Raw genomic sequence first — 20,117 nt, 5'->3', positions numbered from 1 at the left:
CAAACAAAAAAAAATATTGTAATGTTGGACCAATTAATCAGCCGGCCACAATCAAATATATAAATTTATAATTTCACAAGCAGTCCTCAGATGAGCAATGCAACTTGTACGGGGAATCGTCCTGGATGTCATTATTTTGCACACGGCTTTGTTACGATTTGTTTATTTTGTAATTTTTTTAAAAATCAGAGACCGACATAAACACGTTAAATACGACACAAGTTTAATTACTAGTAAAACAATAGATATGACAAGGATTAACATCCTTATAACATTAACTCATTTGCTCCCAAAAAGGTATACATACGTTCTATTTTAAATATTAACAGTGTTCCAAAGAGGGTTTTTTGTTTTTGTTTGTTTGTTTTTTTGTTTTTGTTTTTTTATGATAGAGCATACAGAAGGCTTTGATGCAGCCTCTGAACTGCAGAGAATGGTTGAAGCAATGGTAGTTATTACAAAAACGTCCAGGAGGTGGGAGCAGAGTATAAGAGATCAACCAGGGCCATGTTGCAACAGACTGATTTCCCCACAGTTCTAAACAGATTTGTGAATCATGATAACACTTAGCTATATTCTAATGCTAATTGCTGCAAAACGGAAACAATTTTTCTTTTCCTGATGAAAGAAGAGACGCTAATCTTTCTTTTGGTAGGTTCCATGATTTTCTAACAATAGAACACAATATTCTGTGGGCCTTGCAAAAATCAGTCAAAATCCAGGAAAACAGCCGGGAGTGAAGGGCGTTGCTTGAGTGAAAATATGCTTGGAGTGAATGAGTTAACTGCGCAACACAATGCATTCTGGGAACAATATATATGCAAAACAGGTAGATTTAACATGTCCAGGACACATACAGGCAAAGTGTTGCCACGTTACATTTGCATTCATGTTATTTTTTGGAACAGTATGTTTACAGTTGAGGTCCATAATTTAGGGCTAGCCCACAAATAGCGAAAATCTGCGTATAATTGACGGCAAAAGTTATATACCATTATTTTACCATCCGGCCCACTTGGTAATATATTTTCCTCCATGCGGCCCCTGAGCCGAGCTGAGTTTGACACCGCTGGTTTGTAGGCAACATCATGCAAAACCAACTTCAAACAACCATCCATTTTATTAATATTTATGCAAACATTTAGAATATAAGAATGAAGATAAGACCTGTTGAAGAGGGACAAAATTATTTTTGACCATGTGAGCATCAGTGATGCTTTAAAAATTGCCCTCAAGCATGAAACTAACCAAAAGTGAGGCTATGGACAAACATAGCAAAATAATGTTGAATACAATGCTTCAGAAATGCCTTCGAATGTACAGTACTCGAATGCCTTGAAAAGTGTCGACGGTGGCAGAACCAATTGTTTTGAGATGAAGTTTATTCTCTCATTTTAAAATCCAGCAGACAGACTCTGAGCTTTGGAACTGACATTTGCGCACAGAACTTCAGCCTCTGCTTTTCCACGATAATCCGATTTCATATTCATCGAGTAGTTTGCATGTTTAGCAAGTTTCACCTGTGGGACTTGTTGCCCTCACCACTCAATTCAATTGTGAATGCATTTCTCTCTTTGCAGACAACCGAGGACATGCTGGTGGCATCAGCCGAATGTCCAAGCGATGATGAGGACATCGATCCCTGTGAGCCGAGCTCAGGTGGGTTAGGTTAGTCATCTTTTCTTACTCTATTTATCTATGGATGTGTCCGTTTGTCTCTCTGTGCTGTAGTTCATCCACACCATGACACTCAGGTATCAGGAATTTGTTCTCTCAAGCTCACTTTCGTTTTGCATGTTGTAAGGATTATATCAATGTGTGGCATTATTTTGTTGGTAATTAAACTGCAAATTGCAAGGAGAAGTAATGCTTTTGTTTTTTTGTGATTGAGCTATGAGGTACAGCTCATAGAAGGATGCTCCTCTAGATAAAAATAACACCAGCACGCATGCACCTTTGTTAGACTCCCGGTAAACACAAACTTCAAGGAAAGATTTATTTACCGCACACAATGTTTTAAATCAGCTTGCAATGCTGCCAAACTTTTAATCTCTTACCTTTCCAAGCAAGGAAAGGAATTAAAGCTATGAATAGAGGGATTTTAAAGGCTTTCTGAAGTGATGAGAAAAAAAGTGGAAACAATTAAGTCCAGACTACCCACTCCATCTCGAGGTTCTATTGATCAGTGTGAGGTCATCAAACCGCCACTAAATTAACCTTTGACCAACCCCGTACATTTTCAACTTGCTTTTCTGTACCCATAAATGTGCTCTGGTAGCAACAATAGCAACATTCGATTTTCTTCTCATATTATTCTAAAATTATCTGTCTAATCTATTATCTAATCAGATCTATCATGATCTTGCTAAAATGAGCCAGTAGAAGAGCTAAAACATTTATTCCATCAAAAAGAGCTAAACAATAAAGCAAACTCTCTGTGGCCTAAAATTTCAGCACAAGATCATTTTGCTGTCAACTTTCTAGCAGTAAGTCTGATACCAGTTGGTTAAACGGAATCATTGACCTATTTTATTTATGTAACCTCCTGAAAACATGGAAATTCAGGAGCATACGCAAACACTTATCACCTGTTAAGCCCTCTCTGATTAGATCATATGGCAGCAAATTGAATCCTTCTGCTGGTTCCGAAACCCTCCGAGGAATGCTAACATGACTACTGTAATAGGAGGCTTATTTAGCTTATTTGGGACGTGTGCATAGGCTGGTTGCGAGAGAAAAGAGTAAAGCGTAAACCTTGTTCTCTTTCTCGCTCACTCTGCCACTTTAAAAGACAACTGAGGCTTTTACCCGTGGGATTTAGTCACCTTGCAAGTTTGTCCGATGCTTTTTTTTGTCAGGTGTAAGGCCAGCTGGCAATGCAGACAAAAAATTTGTATGGTTCTAAATTGTCAAATTGTTAGGAAGCAAAGAACACCCACACTGCAACACATTGGGAGAACAAGATTTATTTATTTATTTTTTTTGTTCCTCCTCAACTTAAATGCTGAGATTTATGCAGCCTTGTATATTTCATAAATGATCCCTTTTTGTTCTTATCCTCTGAAGTATTGCCTCCTGGCAAGCTGGGGTTAATCACGTCCATTTTGATCTTTTTCTGCACGCTCAGCTTACTTTGTCTACAAGCACTGCTGCTACGTTACCAGCTATACCTATGTGTTTGAGCTTTGCTATATAAAAGGCCCATTTAGGTAAAGGGAACTGTATTATTTTTACAGATAAATTAAGTGACAAATGAATACTCTTAACTAACTGTTAAATTCTTAAATTCACTGAGCCAGGAGGAATTACGGCACAACATTGTTTTAAGAGTAAATTGAGCTTTAGTTCAGTCATATGCAGTTTTGATATTTTTCCCAATACTTTTTCATTGAGGATTATGCCATCCCAAGCTCATCCTGTGTGTTCCGAAAGAAAACAGGATTTCACACTCACTGTCAGGCTGCCTCTTTGCTGATCCCCCATATTTATATTTTCAATTATTTTCCTTTTTTTTCACCCACTCATCTTTAGAATGTGCTGACGTTGATGCTTGCACAATGTGTCCGTTTATAAATCTAAGTAGGGCATAGAAGACTTTGCTTATCTGAGAGAAGGCTCACAGCCAAAGTTGATAATAGCTTAAAATGAAGAAGGGAAATTTGCATTTGAGTGTTTGTGTAATAATGAACATTTCTGAAGATGATACTGGTTAATTATCATATATAATGACCCCCCACAACATGATGCCCACTTGTAAAAGAAGATGATGATGATGATGATGATGATGATGATGATGATGATTTGAGTTTGCAGTGTTGGATGGGTTACATGTTTGAGGTAACCAAATAGACACAGCTGTCATAATTAGTGGTGTTCCGATATCGTTTTTTGGCTCCCGATACCGATACTGATACCCAGCTTTGCAGTATCGGCCGATACTGATACCATACCGATACTTAAGGTTTTTTTTCCTCAACATCAAAAAGCTGCCCTGCCATTGGTTCAGCGCATTCAAGGGCCAATAGGATATCTTAGATCGGCATGCAGTGAACATGAAAAAAATACGGAATGAATCTGTCTGTCTGTCCATCTGTCCAGCCATCCGTCCGTCCGTCTATCTGTCTATCTATAAAAACAGTTGAGTGTCCTAGAACTGCAACCTCTTGAAATAACCTTTAATCGTAATCTTGTGCCTCTTTTTCAATACAACATAAATACAAATAAATAAATCCATAATACTTCCGTACTTACTAATTCCTTCTTGTTGCGCAGTTGACATGTTGTTTGAGGTTGTTTGTTGAAGAGAGAGAGAGAGGAAAAACAAATACAAATCCCACACTTTGAAGTGACAAAAGGAGCAATTCTCATATTTAACCCTTACTTTCAAGCACAATCAAAAGTGTTTTAACAAGTGAATGAGAAACAATGTGGTGCAGCCATTTTTGAGGAAATATATGACGAGTGGCGTGTTCATGATGCCAGAAATACGTATGGGCTCATGATTTGAGATGATGGTAAAAGCGCCAAATGCCATGTGGCACTTGGTGATTTCTACAATTATAATTGCAGTGACTTTTCTGGATAGCTATTCTTCCAGAGTTAGTAAACGCACCATCAAATGATGCCATGATAGGCAGTCTGCAAGTAGCCATGGCTCTCCTTTTTGCTAAATGACACTTAACAGCTTTTGCGTTAGAACTCTTCATTTCCTTTTTTTTTTTTTTCTTAACAATAGTTTCTTCACACTTTGACAGTCCACAAAACGTGTTGTGACAAAAACTTCAGTAACACATCCACATAGTCCATCTGACAAGAAATTGAAGCGGAACAATCTTCTGTCATCATAATGTGGAGCTACTGGTGGCTTTATCACCAATAGAAGTACAAAAAAAATCCTGTAACCTTCTAATCTAAGAGTAAAAGTAATCAAGTTGTCCAGTCACCAGTCTTGTGCAATTAATGCCAAATAAATCATCCTCCTGTGGAAGCTCCTCTGGGCAGAGGCTTCAATTTCACCATACCTTTAACCAGGCTAAATGAAACACCTTTAAGTAATTTTCACAAGGACCTCATTTCATGCTCACTCAGCTTTCTGTTCATCATCCACCATTAGCTCACACGCTATCATCGGGCGTACTGCCAGCATGTCACAAGTACACTTCTCGAGGACACTCTGATAATTAAAGAGGGATTTAATAAGTGTTTTGGCTCCACTGCAGCTGATACAGTGACCTGTCAGCAGATTGAGCTCCAGCTCCACTATGTGATGCTTTTGACAGCTCGTGATTATGGCGGGATATGTGAAGTCAGATGCTATAATGCTAATCTGACAAAATAACACCAATGTGTTGAAGAGCCGGCCAACCACGCCTGGCTGAAGGTGTCCTATTCCCACTTTTCCCTACAATAAGACATTCTAGAAATTACACTGAGGTATGTCAGACAAGTTCCAGGACTAGCGTCCAAGAGTAACCCCGGGTTTTCACTGGATGCGGTTGCGGTGCGGTTGCGGTGCGGTGCGTCTTGACTGCGTGCTCCGGACGGGTCAATTTTTTTGTCAATCCACACCGGCTCCGCACAGCTGCGGTCCGGCAGCTCCGTCGCCGCCCACTTCCCAACGTGTCTCGCGGGACCGCGCGCGCGCGATCATGTGGCATTTCACAACGAGAGGTGGACTTCTTTTGATTTAACCTTTTCTTCTTCTTCTGCTATGAGATTCCATGCAGCATCCTTTTTTTGGTTGTCCTTGTAAAGTATATTAATAACGAGAGTCGGGTCAGTGCGGGTCCACTCTTTATTTCTGTCTTCCCCGTCCGGCTGCCGCTCAGTACGGCAAGCGAGACGGGCACAACAAGCAATCGCGAACATCAAACTCACAATACATTACAGTCCTTATAAAAAGGATGTGCCGTGTCATATATTATTTTGTGGTTTTCCACCTCCAATATAAACCTCTCCTCGTCCATGTTCGCTGGTGCTAAACCGTGAATGAGCACATGGCCCGGCGACGCCCACGTCACGTTTTGCTGAAAAACTTGAGAAATAGGAGCTGGCGAGTGTTTTATTCTGAAAGGTAAACGGAAATTTATTTTGAAACTGCCTCGGTCTTCCTGTCCCGCTCGATGTGTTTTGTGCTAGCTTGCCATTTGCCGGAGGCCTACCGCTGCGGCGTCCGGCAAAAATAGAAAATAGGTCTATCCTTGCGGAAGGCTTGCGGCACGCCGCAGGCCTTCCGCAGTCGACACGCAACGCACCCGCAAGCGGTGTAAACTGCACCATTCGAATGAATGGAATCTAATTGCTTGCGTCGCCGGACCGCACCGCAACCGCACCGCAACCGCATCCAGTGAAAACCCGGGGTAAGATTTACCTTTCAGTGCCAGCTAAACCAACACGTCTACATGTTCAATGGGTGAGAAGCGATGGGAGTTATGACAAATCGACTCATGGCTGCTTCACTATGACAACGGAGCGCTCCTGCTCACAGTGCCCCGAGTATCCAATAGTTCCTGGCCAGGAAGTCTCTGATTTTTGTTCGTTTATTGCAAGATCTAGTTTCGAAGACATTCACGACCCTCAAAATGGCCGTGACGAAGGAGCTACGGCATGCATGAAATCTTAGTAGAGCAGACTGGGGAAGTGTGTTAGTCTCCTTGAGGATTACTTCGCTGTTTGGATTTGAATTACATCTTCTGTGACGCCAGTCCCAGAACTTTTCTGACACCGCGGTGGGTCTTGCTCAAGGACACCTCAACACTAGCCACTATTCTCTCAAACAACTAGCCAATATTTTTTACATTTTTGTCCTCAGTGGGACTTGAACCTGTGACCTTCGAGCTTAAAAAAAGACCACATCCTTACAAATTATCTACTGCCATAATCCTAATCAATAAACATTTTAAATTAAAATTGCTCAATACACAGTAAATTCTGTAGAGTGAATTACTCTAAACTGCGTCTGTTTGGTCCCACTTTATAGTAAAATTGACACTTAGAAGAGAGAAAAATATTCAGAGTAATTTATAAGAGGGGTTTTTTTTTTTTAGTATGTAAGAGAGAATTTTGCCTATCACATAAAAAAAACTATTAAAGATTTTTCACTCAGAAATTCTAAGTCAATTTTGCAAAATCAAATTATGACTAAATTTCACTAGTTTATTTTAAAAAATTATTTAAATAAAAAAGTTACACAAGGGTTGAGGAATTAACTCCGACCTTCATTTTGGGAGTCTGCCACTCTACCACCTGAGCTATGCCACTCCTACTCTTTGCTTATATCCAAAATTAGTGTTTTGAAGTTATGAAGATTCCAGTTGCAGTCGACAAGCAATATACTAACTAAACTAATGCGTGGAGTAGATTAGCTGTCTTCCAACCTGAAATTGTGGGTTTGTTCCTCAACCCTTGAGTGATGTTTTTTTTTTTTTTTTTTTTTTTTTGGAACTCTCTTCCAAGTGTAAATTTTACTCTATTTAGTTTGGGACCAAATAGACTCAGTTTAGAGTAAGTTTACTGTATAGTGCTGAAGGCCGCATCCATACAAGTTGACCCTCCCAGCTCTTTTTGTCAAAATAATTCTCGGAATTACACTGTCAGATGCATTAACTCAGAACTTGATAGTGCATGCAATTGTCCATGTGTTCTCTGCCTTCGTTCAGCCTATTATCACTCGAAGTTTATGGGGGGAAGCAGGAGCGGGGTGGGGGGTCAAGCCCACGCTGACTGTTCAATAAATCCTAAGTAGTCCTGGTTGCTTCATTACCCCAAGCACGGACCTGAAGCAACCTCCATGTTTTGCCTCATCCAGCTTTGTCACCCGGCACACTCTTGCCAATTACCAAATAAATGAGAGCCTTGCTGGATACAAATGAGGAAAAATAGTCTTTGTTGATGCCCATTTGTTGCTGAGATTCTGGTTGACAGGAAGGAATCGGACTCTTCTTGCCTCTTAACTTCCCAAACAAGTCTGGCTAAAACAAGGGAAACCACCAACCTCAACTTTTACTTTAAAAATTATAATGCGAGTACTCTGGAGAAATAAGGCTTCAAGTGAGTGTCTTACAGTCTTTTTATTCTGTTTAAATTGATCTTACCAAAATGGATTGGAAAAAAAACATTTCTAAGCTGACATTGGGCAGCTCTGATGTTCGTAATGACCATTTTAACTTGCTGTCAACTGAAAATGACATGAGCTCAGGTAACAACCGTCACGGCCCACATGTTGTCCGGGTTTGGTCATGTGACGTTTGCAAGTTAGGTCTTTTAAGCACTTTGATGTCATTTTTAATCGACCGCAAGTGGTAGACAAATTAGCCACCCGCTGAGATAGATAAAAATGGGTGCGTTTTACCATTTCCCCTTAAAATTCGGATGGTCTCCGGCGGGCAAACATTCTTAAAAAATATATGTAAACTATGCCGATACTCTAAATGGTTCAGGAACAGCTTCAAACGTACTTTGAATGCAACTTTTTTTTAAACCCTTTTCGGCAAAATTGCTCGTATGATAAGGAGTTAAGTCATATTCCATCTTGTTTTTAGACTAGTGGGGGCGCATAGAGCATATTAATGTCAAGAAACTGTTCAACTTGGCCCTTTGCATCCTATCTTCAGGAATCTCGGCATGCCTGTGACAAAACAGAATGACTGAAATGTTCTTGAGAATAAATTAATTTAATATAAATCTGTTCATGTCATATACCGTAATTTACAGTTATGTCCGCAATTAGACTGAAAGGATTCCGTTATTATGGCAGCTTTTTTTTTACGCCCCTGATTTTACTTTGAGTGCTTCTCAAGTGCACCCCTGCTATGCTGCACTATGTTTTAAGGACATCTACTTCATGTTTGATGTTACCCCTGGGTAAGTTGGAGTAGAGGGTGCTGACCTATTATTCATAAATGGAGTCAATATTAGAGTACTGATGAACAACCAGCCAGATGTTTTTTTTTTGACGGAAGTCTGAGAATGTCTAGGAGGCCTCGTGCTCGCCACATTACCGTGACCAGCATGACGAGAAAACAAGCCCAGGGTTTACTCACAAACACGCAGCTTTCAAATCATATTTGCCATTGATCGCATACACTTGTATTGAAATCCTCATTGCCTTCAGGTAGTTCGATAGACAACACTGAGCGCAAACGTACTAATGAGCTGTAATGAATGCTAATCTTTTGGCACAGAACAAAGCTCCCCTTGCTGCACTAAATGCAGTATTAATCATTTAATTACTGGGCTCAACATAACATTTTTGTTTAAGATATTAAATAGCACGGAGAGATTGATTTTCTGGCTTTCATATTGCGTGTGCGTTTTCACACCTGTCTTGTTTACTTGAAATGAACTGAAGGGGAATTAAAGGAGATTTTACAAAGTGATTTTAAGAGTTTAGTAACTGTTTGTAATTACTTTATACTTTGTATTATCTCGAAAGGGAAGTTCCATTGACAAGCTACTGTGTAGTTGCACGCCACACAGAGAACTAGACCCCACATTGATCGAACCCACAACACAACCATGTGTCCGGTTTTCAAGCGTAGAGCGCTACCAGTGAGCTAAAATGTCATCTTGCTTGCATTGCCATGAATTTATAAACCCCACCCCACCCCCAGATGCGCGAACAGGATGTAAAAAAGTGGTCCAACCACCCTTCTGAACTCTATATATCACGTGTAAATATTTCTAAATGGTCATGGCTACAAACTTGTATCAACACACTACACTGAACTTTTTGACCCCGAGCAAAGACTTGATAGCAGATACAATACGAAGCTAACCTGCAGCTAATGCTCGTACCATGGCTTAGCTGACTAAGAGGCGTGTCAAACAGCAGCTTTTGCCCACAAAGCGAGAGCATTCTTCACACCTGTCCCACAGAATAAGTGCCCATGTAAAGAGCAGAGCTAATCTGTTTCAACGCTCAGTCACACTCGGAACACCAAAGGAAATCTCCTCTTGCCCATGAATGTCTTATGGCACTGCAAGATTACATTGTCCCCACAGACAGCCCAGGGAACTTCTGCCCGCTCCGCTCTTCATCCCATATTTTTCTTTTGGGAGAGATGGGCGCTTAAAAATAGACATACGGTATCTGTCTAATGTATGTGTATTTGCTAATATTGTACCAGTCAAAGCAGTGTTTTTTGTTGTTGTTGTTGTTGTTGTTTTTTTAATACCCAAAGCCACCCCATGAGAATTTGATTTAGTCTAAAGCACCGGTGTCCAAACTACGGCCAGGGGGTCATTTGCGGCCCGCCGTCCATTTTTCAGTGGCCCGCGACATATACTAAAAATGGCATTTGCCTCAGTTCAAATAAAAGAAACAAAACAAAAATGTTTGGAGATCGTAAAAGTAAGAAGGGAAGGTATTAAAAAAAACAGGTCCCATTAAAGGTTATTTTAGTTAATTAAAACTAATGAAAAAACTCAAACTAAAATTTAAAAAAATGATTGTTACCGAAATAAAATCAAAACAAAAATGCTCTTTAAAAAACGAAAACTAACTGAAACTACATTTTATGTTTACAAAACTAACTACAACTAACTATAATTATAGCAAACATGTCCTTCGTTTTAGTCTTTGGTAATTAATTTAATGCATGAGCCTCAGGGGATGATTTTAAATGTGATTTTTAGTAGATTTATTTTGAAATAAACCGGAATAATGACATTTGAAAATATGTCACACAGAAGTGATGTCATCTAGCAGCAGCCAGTAGAAAATCACCTTCAGATGACGTCGCTCCCATGGTGCTTTTTAAATATTGGGCACAAGTAATACACATTTAAAAAAACAAACAACAAAAAACAACAAAAAACTAATACTAATACTGAAACTAACACACTAAACTAAAACTGAGTATTTTTTAAAGAACTAAACTAATAAAAACTAACAGAACCAACCTGAAAACTAATAAAACTAACTAAAATGAAAAATTCCAAAACTATAATAACCCTAATGCCATATTACAAATAAATCGCTTTATATACTGTAGCATTTTTCTAAATATGCAAAAGCACAAATAAATTATTTGTACAATTTTTAGGACTAAACACAATTTCTCTTCATAACATTATGTGGCCCTTGCGTCCTTCTGATTTTCTGTATGTGGCCCTCAAATGAAAAAGTTTGGTCTAAATGAAATGAAATCAAATCAAATCAAATCAAATGAAATCAAATCAAATCAAATGAAAAAGTTTGGACTAAAGTCTGTTGCTGTAGTGCTATGTAGCTATGTAACACAACTCGTCACAATTAGCGACATTAACTTAACACAGAGGTCCAATCCAAATTGTTATTATTGGTTTGAACAAAACTAAGCTCTGAACTGTTAATCCCTCATTTATGTTTTTATTTTTTATACCTGAGTCTGGCAGAACTATAATGCTTTCATTTCCAAATTTGGTGTATTTGGATTTCTCCAATGCAACAAAGGCAGCTTAAGCAGAACTGATGACTGCAACAAAACACGCAGTGAGATGTGCCAGGAGGACTGAATGATATCAGGGGGCTGACGTGTTTTCTAAATATGCCTCATTGAGCTGCAGCGTTTCAAAACACAGGAGGACAGCCTTTGGAAGAAAAAAAATTGCTGAGTCTATTGAGGAATTGTTTTTCCACTGACAGATTTGTTTTCAGTGAGTCATCTTGGTAGCATTTACCAAACGTGTGTCTGCTCATTCATGCCTGTGCTGTAAAACATCTAATGAGTTGTGAGCTTAAACTGGGCGTTTTTTTTTTCTCGATCATTAACACATTATTCTTGTCAGCTTTATTGCTAAATTTAGCAAATCGCTACAGTGATATGGCACATCCTCCTCCTCTGGAATATCACCTTGAGTCTGCCATTTGTGAACAGTTATATTTGGGGAATATCATCAGGATAATATACTGTACAAATTGGATGGGAAGGGGAAATTGTCAAGCACGTACATTTAAGGCAACATCTGCAAGTATCTTCACCTCTTACATTTTTAAAGGTCTTAAGGGGTCCCTTCAATTCCTCTGTGAGGCGGCAAGGTCTAAATCAATTGCTACTCAGAGACGTTGTATTACATTCCCTGGTCGTTTAATAATGAGTAATGTAAGATTTTATGGCCGTTGAAGAATTTAAAGCATGGTTGGCAAGAGGTTTAGATGAAGGTTTTATGGCGTATTTGTATCTTGATTTAAAAGGTTTTGACTTCCTACGCTGCGCGAGAACAAATTTATTTTTTATAATAAATGTTTCAAATGGCGGTTTATCACTATTTAGGATATATATATATATATATATATATATATATATATATATATACATTGAATTTAAGGCAAGAAATAAGCTAGTAATACCGGTAAATAAGAAGCACATCTCCTTCCGTCTTTTAAGTCACATTAATTTTTAAAATTAATAAACTCATTCTTTCCTTTGTAACTGTGGTTACAAATTTTGATTTATCTTTTCTATTGTTAATTCTATGAATAATTGTCTACTATATACAGTATACCAGTGGTTCTTAACCTTGTTGGTGGTACCGAAGGTTCTTTTGCACATTCAAGTCCTTCTTTATTGAAAAATAATTTGCCATTTTTCTTTCAAATTCAAGCAATATAGGGTATAGGGTTTCCATATTTTACTGGTGAACAAGATGAACAGAGAGAGCAACCTATTCATCGAGTCGGGCTCTCTTCACCCTGAATTTGGAAAGTGTTGTGTTTTTGTATTCCCTACAAAAGTACAAAAGCGCTAGTTGCGCTGGATTAGAATTACTCAACTTGGCATTGCAAATCATGCAAGTAGGGCGCGGACTCCCATCACTCAACTCAACTCTATATTTATAGAGAAATTTAAAACAACCACCGCTGTTTTCATAAGATGGAACCCAGGGGCAGAAATGAAAACAGTAGAGGCCCCAGAATTGAACCCTGTGGAACACCATTTTACATGCAAATTCATATTTCACATATCCGTCTCACCACTTTCTTTTTTATGTTCAACATAGTTACTTCTGCCGAACCCCCGGGGTTCAATTGAACCCAGGTTAAGAACCACTAATATTAGATGTTTAAAAGTTTACCTTGTGAGTCTTGTCATCTGCAATTTCTTGAATAGTTGAAAACGAAACAATGTTTATGTTTGCAGTCATGATGCCTTTTCCTGTCTTGCAGCCAATCCCACGGGTGCCGGACCAAAGAGTTTCCCAGACTCCTCTGAGGTCTTCCGAGAGTCCAGCAGCACTACAGGCATGGTGGTGGGCATCGTAGCGGCCGCGGCTCTGTGCATCCTCATCCTGCTCTACGCCATGTACAAGTACCGCAACCGAGACGAGGGTTCCTACCACGTGGACGAGAGTCGCAACTACATCAGCAACTCGGCTCAGTCAAACGGTTCCATCGTGAAAGAGAAGGCGGCCAACACCGCAAAGACTTGCAACAAAAACAAGAAGAACAAGGATAAGGAGTACTACGTGTGATTGTCAAAGTGCTGGTCTTCGTCAGACCAATTGGAACATTGCTGGAGAATACAAATCAAGACATTATTGTGTACAGTATGATAACAAAATTTAACCTTATTTAGTCTTTTTTTTTTTCCCCAAGAAGAAGTAATAAAAAGATATAATGAGGAAAGAAGCATTCTCAAGAGTGTTTGGGAAAAGAATTTGGATGGACAAACGTCTCTGGCATCCAAGTGGAAGTGAACTGAAAACAACCAAATAATATAATCCATCTGTGACTTGATTCCAATAGCGGGATGATCGCAGATGCACTTTGCAAAGATGGGTTACAAACTTCATGGTTTGATTTGAAATTGCCGTGTTTGTGCTGTTTTGTTTCTAAACAACATGGCACCATGCGTAAGTGTTGCAAACATTTGATTTGAAGAAGGAAGCGACAGGAAAGTGACAGCAAACTCACAGGGGAGGAAAAAAACCCAAAACAAAACGTCATGACAGATGTCCACGGACTCGCCAGAGTGTCTCAGTTGAGCATAACGGACAAAGAGCTGAATTGACTGAACTGCGGTGTCATTTACAATACTTTTGTTTCCAGAAGAACAAAATGTCCATTGTGCCAGTAAGAAATCTGGAGGCCTTTGTTTCTGCATCATGTGAAGTCTAAGGCAAGAAATTCCTTTAGAAGTCTCAGACGCGATCATGTGGGAGCCGTGCACGCCGAATGATCCTATTCCACGACATATGTTTATATACAGTACAACCACATCTAAATGTGCTTTCTGAACTGTGATCATGTGATGTTTTATAGCCTGTTGTATAGATGATGCCAACTATAACGGCTCCAAAACCATTTTTGGAATAAAAATCAAAAGGACCAAAAAAAAAAAAAAAACAACAACAAAAAACTAAATGAAAAAGATGTAAATGTTAAGTGTTGCTAGACATTTAGAACATTTTATGAAGAATTCTGCATCATGTTTCAAGCCCCCACTGTTTTTACATGTTCCTTTCTAGTTTTGATACAAGCGCTAACCAGGCCAAGAGTAGCCCATCCAAAACTGCAAACGAGTTCAAAGCAGGCGAGGAATGAGCATAACAATGTGCGCGGCTGGAGAATCACTGCCTTCCTCCACCAAATCGACCCGACGGACTCGAGTGTGCTACGGGAAAGATTCGAACCAAGTGATGATGACAACGATGAAGAACTATGAATTTGTTTTGTGTTTCCAAGTGGCATTATGAAATAGTGCGATGTGTGCTTGATGCTGACGCAAAGATCTAAAGATTTCACAAGTCCATTTCAACAGTTCTGTGTTTGTTCTGTCATTCTGTCCGTCAGTTCTGCTTTCCAGAGACCTGTACTTGGAATGAGTATGAGGAAAATGACCATGAACTATAAATGATGATTATAACTTACTCTTGTCTGCTCTTTTATTTCTTCCTGGGTGTTTGGTTTTAAGTTATAAACTTATCAGTTGGCTGTATACAAATATAAATTATTCATAAAAATTGATCTATGGGGCTGTCACAATAATTACTATATCATATCTTGCTCGATTAACAAAATGGACGCAATCATTTTTTTCCAGACTCAATCAATGGTCATTTACATGTATGTTTGTTTACATGCCAAGCTGATATATTTGCAGACAGCCATGACTTATGTTGGATGAATGGTGATACACAAGACATCTCATTTTATATTGCCATTGAAGATAATATGTGCTATGTGTGAAAGATAATTGCACTTAATAAGGATGCACTTTCATTATTTTGGCTCTAACATCATCACAATATCAGCGGTATTAAAAGAAAAGAAACAAACACTTATCTTGACAGTTTCTGGGAAAATATATCGTCCTGAAAAATGTGTTATAGTGACACTGACAGGCCTAATCTACCAATTTTTCTGTCAACCAAGACAATCACTAATTACAAAAATGACCTCCAATACAAGACCTGTATCAATTTTTTTTTCCTCTGCAAAGATTACCTCAGTTTTGAGAGTCATTTAACACAATGTTTATTGTGGTTATAGCTTTTAATTGTGAGTTAGACTAATTTGTGCCAAATTCTAAAAGCCCACCCACTTACATTTTTACATATTTTTGTACAGTATTTTGAAATTAATACATTTTGCCGAATTTGCATTGGATTAAAAAGTAATGTAAACAGTTTTAGTCCGGAAATCCTTAGGAACCCTTGCAGGCAGGTGAAGGCGGCTCAGGGGTCCTTGCAGGTCCTAGTTAAATGCTTGTGTCCTGTGTTGCAGGAAAAAAATAAAAATAATAATCACTTTCTCAAGTAGTGTGTCATCTAACCGCTAGTGCTACACGATTATAAAATTTTAAGCTGCACAAGCTGTTTTAATTCAGCTTTTGTACTTGTTCTGGTTGTGCAAGTGTATATAATAAAGTAGATGGTGAGTACTACTTCACATGATTTTTATGAGTTAATTATTTATTTATTTTTTAAAAACACTCACCCATCAGATAAAGTGCCACTTCACTTGTCTGACTAAATTAACACTCAGCTCGGCGCTCGTGCTAAACACGAAGCTGAGGCGGCATTCTCTCAAAATTAGAGAGGAAAGGCTTTCCCGACATCTAACGATACTATGACAGACGATCAGATACATGACTTGAAACTGATGCATCACCGAACACATTCGGTTTATCGCCTAAGTGTGTGTGGACGAGCTGCCTCAAAGCTTGAATGACACATTGTATAGACACGCACACACCAGATTGACACCACAGGGGCTAATCAAACTCAATCTGAACACAGATTCACATAACAGAAACAGCCACTCAAAATGCCATGGTTTACTTTACTAAAAACTGATCTCATTATGTCATATTTAAATAAATTATTCAGGTATGGAAAAAAAAATGTCAACACCAATAGACAAATGTGGAGCCTACAACAGGTACTGAACAAGCCCCATCTGCCAAACAATAATATTAAAGACAAAAAAAGAATGCCCTTAAGCAGTATTTATAAAAACAAAACAACTTCCCTTGTTTTAACACATATCAGTTTAGTTTACTCACAAAAAGCTGTTGCTATATTACCTTCCCTGGTGGCCTCCCCTCACTTTTTCTATCCCTTGCCCACACATTCACGTTTTTAGAGAACATGCTCATAACCGCCCACATATTGTACTGACAAACTTCTTCTTATCCTAAACGGCAAGTTAGCAACACAAGTTTGTTTACATTTTCGAATCCCACACATACATATTTACAGTAAAACACTAAATGGTTATTTGTATTATGATGCTAAATCGGTGCCATGAGATTCCTTGTGAGGAAGTGTCCCACGCAATGTCGGAAACCGCCAAAGTGGAACGAAAGGAGATTTTATAATTCATCTGAGAGGCGTACGGATATTGAAACCATGAAGAAAACCTCTTTAACCTTTGCAGGCCACTGACACACACAATTAGTGCAAGTCACATTTCAGTCATGTAACCCGCATTTGATCCCGCATTAATTCAAGCGTCAAGAGTGTTCCATCATTTGGGAATGAATCAGGGCAGCAGTCCCTGGAGATGATAAATGTAGCGCAGAACTACCAACAGTTGTGCTGCAGTTAAGTCTGCTACACACAAAGATGACTCTTAATAGTTCCATTCTTGTGGCTGCGTTGTTGTTGTGTTTGCTGCAGGGGTGTCCAAACTATGGCCAGGGCGCCAGTTGTGGCCCACCATCCATTTTGGAGCAGCCCTCAAAAATATTGTTGCTGCTATATGAAAAACACTTGTGTCCATTTCTCTCTCTTTTTTTTTTTTATTACCTTTTTATATTTTGGGGATGAAACTAAATGCAGACATCCCAAAAACGTAAAAAACGTATAAAATTGACATTTTTTTATTTTATTTATTTTTTTACCTTTTTATGTTTTTGGGATGAAACTGAATACAGTAGACATCCCAAAAACGTAAAAAACGTATAAAATGGACATGTTTTTCACATAACAGTAATGATATATAAAAATAACTTTTGAAATGGCCTGCAACTATATTGGTTGCAGGTAGTGTTAATTTTGTCAGACATTTTTAAATTTAGTCACAGTTTCAACTGCGCACCGGTGCAGGTGTTGAAAAAGTGTATTTAATGTGTGTGGGGCTGGGGGCAACATCCCCTAATAGGTGTGACGCAGCTGACAACTAATAAATTTAACATATAGAGCATTTTCAAGCTACTCAAAAAAAAACTATTTTTGACATTTTGACATCTCACCTTACAATGCCTCATGAATTAAGAGTTCAAAGCAAAAATGTTTTTCTCCACTTTCTGCTTTTTGTGTCAAGGATTGTCATCTACCACTTACTCTCGTTTTGATTCTGAACGTGCACAGTTGCTCAAGGCAAGGGCGGATCTATTCTATAGTGAGATATGGGGCTGTGGGCCACCCCAAAATCATGAAAAATCCCAAACTGTTTGCCTTATCACCTTTAACAGGTGTAAAAACAACAACAGCAACAACAACAACAAAAATATAGAAACAAAACAATAAAGAAATGGTAAAATAATAATATATAATCGCCTGGTTTTAGCAAATTTATCAATTCAATGTAACGATGTGGCCACATGTGGTCTTCAAATTAAAAATATTTTACATCCCTGGTTTACTGTATACGATTGATGGTTTTCCCACCAGCCGCAGCGTCCCATTTTGAAATAAAATATATTTCAATGAGTGCTTGTAAGCTTGCACTTGGACCATTTTCTCTATTTTGGTCCACCTTACTCTAACATTTCTATGACAAATATGACATCCTGGGGATTTTATGGTATCTGACAGTCCCCTGGAGGTATGTGATCAATTACTACTGCAGTGGCTATAAACTTCCTGTTACTACCACGACCAAAAAAGGATTTGTTTGTTTGTGAGCACTTGCCAGTGTATCGGGATGACTTTCTACTTTTGTATCATTGTCAACGCATTTATATTGTCAGTGTTTCACAAAATAGTGCAATTAATTTCTTTGGGCCTTGAGGCTTGTTACAGTCCTGCTCTCCATTTATTCTACAAGGCAAAGTGTGTTCTGAAACAAGTTTATTTTTGTGTTTTCCACTGGAGATCCTCAATGATATCATTTTGCGTGTTGTTTTACTTGATTTGCTCTCAGCGGGTTGATTGTTCACTCGAGTTGTTTTCCAGTAGCCAACATCTCCCTCTATAGTAAAGATGCTGCCCTCCTGGGTGGCGCATCACAAAAGGAATAATGAAATAACAATAGGAGTCTCTCAGATATCTTTCAGCGGGCATCCTCTCTGCCAATAGAAGATCACTCGTGGGGTGGAGATGTATTTTTAGCAAAATGTTTATCCTCTCTTGTCGTCCTCCCTCTTCTGCATCGTCGTCCCTGTCTTTTGCATTCATTTGATGCCATTTCCCCTCCCTCTCTTAGGTCTCCATCTCAGCTGGATATAGCAGACGTCCTTTTCATTCGACACACGAGTGTAATTCGCTCTCTCTATAATCATCCATTTTCCAATTTTCATGCCCTCTCGCCGAACTTGAGACACGCATTGTGGATTCTATTTCACAGCAGTACACCGGAGCACACTGGTTTCCATTTCATTTGTTCAGTATTTGTTTAGAAATCCCATGCTACTCTGCTGCAAGGCCGTATCACTTAAGGAGCTTCTCCGGGTGACCACGTTAAAGAAGGTGTAATTACTCGTGGATTTGAATGTGCGATTTTATGATAAGGTTCTGATTCAAATGAAAATTCTAATTGAGATTCATGCGTGCTTTATTGCTTTCGGTTTGCACGTACCAACAGCGGACTTAAAATTGTCTTCTTCTTCATCACACAGTGGAAGGAGTGTGTAGAATTTAGTGTCACCTAGTGGTGAACATATAGAATGCAATGACCTAAGTTTGATGCATTTACAGTGCATGCAGTTTCGTGTGCCTCAGAGAAACCACACTTCGCAAGCCTACCACCAATTACTACGTTCGTGAAGTTCTTCCGTAACAGAAAGATGCCGGTGGAACATGTCAGCCGGCACAACTTATGTAATATAATTAGCGATTACTAGTGATAGACAAATGAAGCTTCATGAAGAACATGTGATGTTTTTTTTTTTTATTATTATTATTATTATGATATTTTCTAGATGGCAGTTTGGTTTAAAGATGCAGTGGAAATTTAATTATTTTCTATTGCACATCATCTACAGGAGTAAATAAATATCACACGTGCTTCAATGAATCTTCGTTTTCTCATCACTAGCGGTTACTAGATCTACAATTATATAAAAATGGTATGTTGATTGATACACCATAGTTTAGGATCAGGAACTAGAAATTAGAAGAATAAAAACGCTATTAATTTCATTCAATTTTAACGAAAAATGCTATATTGTTTTGTGTTAGTAGTTTTTCAACGTATTTTTATTTTTTTTTATGTATCAAAAATACTCGTGGTAAAAGTGCTTAGTATCAGTATCGGTACTCGCACTGGTATTGGCCTGAAAACATCGCTAATTTTAACATGCATAACTACTAAAAAAAAAAAAAATCCAAATAGAAGTTTGTACAATAAAACAAAAATACTACTCACACTTTGAAGACAGCTGACAAATGTGTAATGGAAGGTTTCAATTATGCTTTTGGTCCCATGCCACCTACATACATTATCATCTTCATGATAACGTTTTTAATGA

General features: G+C 38.5%; 1 protein-coding gene across 29 annotated transcripts in view; it reads left to right on the top strand.

Moving 5' to 3' along the window:
* LOC144001554 (neurexin-1a-like) overlaps positions 1-14,850 on the top strand; it is a 235,382-nt gene extending 220,532 nt beyond the window's left edge. For 17 of the 29 annotated variants that reach the window (XM_077495997.1, XM_077496005.1, XM_077495994.1 and 14 more), the window contains 2 exons: positions 1,581-1,668; positions 13,148-14,850. In XM_077495997.1, the coding sequence (XP_077352123.1) occupies positions 1,581-1,668; positions 13,148-13,452 (393 nt within the window). In that variant the 3' untranslated portion in view covers positions 13,453-14,850. The remainder of the gene's footprint in view (positions 1-1,580; positions 1,669-13,147) is intronic. The other 12 variants (XM_077495998.1, XM_077496006.1, XM_077495996.1 and 9 more) reach the window with 1 other exon arrangement.
* The last annotated feature ends 5,267 nt before the right edge of the window (positions 14,851-20,117 follow it).

The sequence above is a fragment of the Festucalex cinctus genome, chromosome 14 (assembly GCF_051991245.1).
Source record: "Festucalex cinctus isolate MCC-2025b chromosome 14, RoL_Fcin_1.0, whole genome shotgun sequence".
In the NCBI taxonomy this organism is placed as follows: Eukaryota; Metazoa; Chordata; class Actinopteri; order Syngnathiformes; family Syngnathidae; genus Festucalex; species Festucalex cinctus.
Note: the sequence above shows the minus strand (reverse complement) of the source record. Positions and strands in the feature narration are given on the sequence as shown.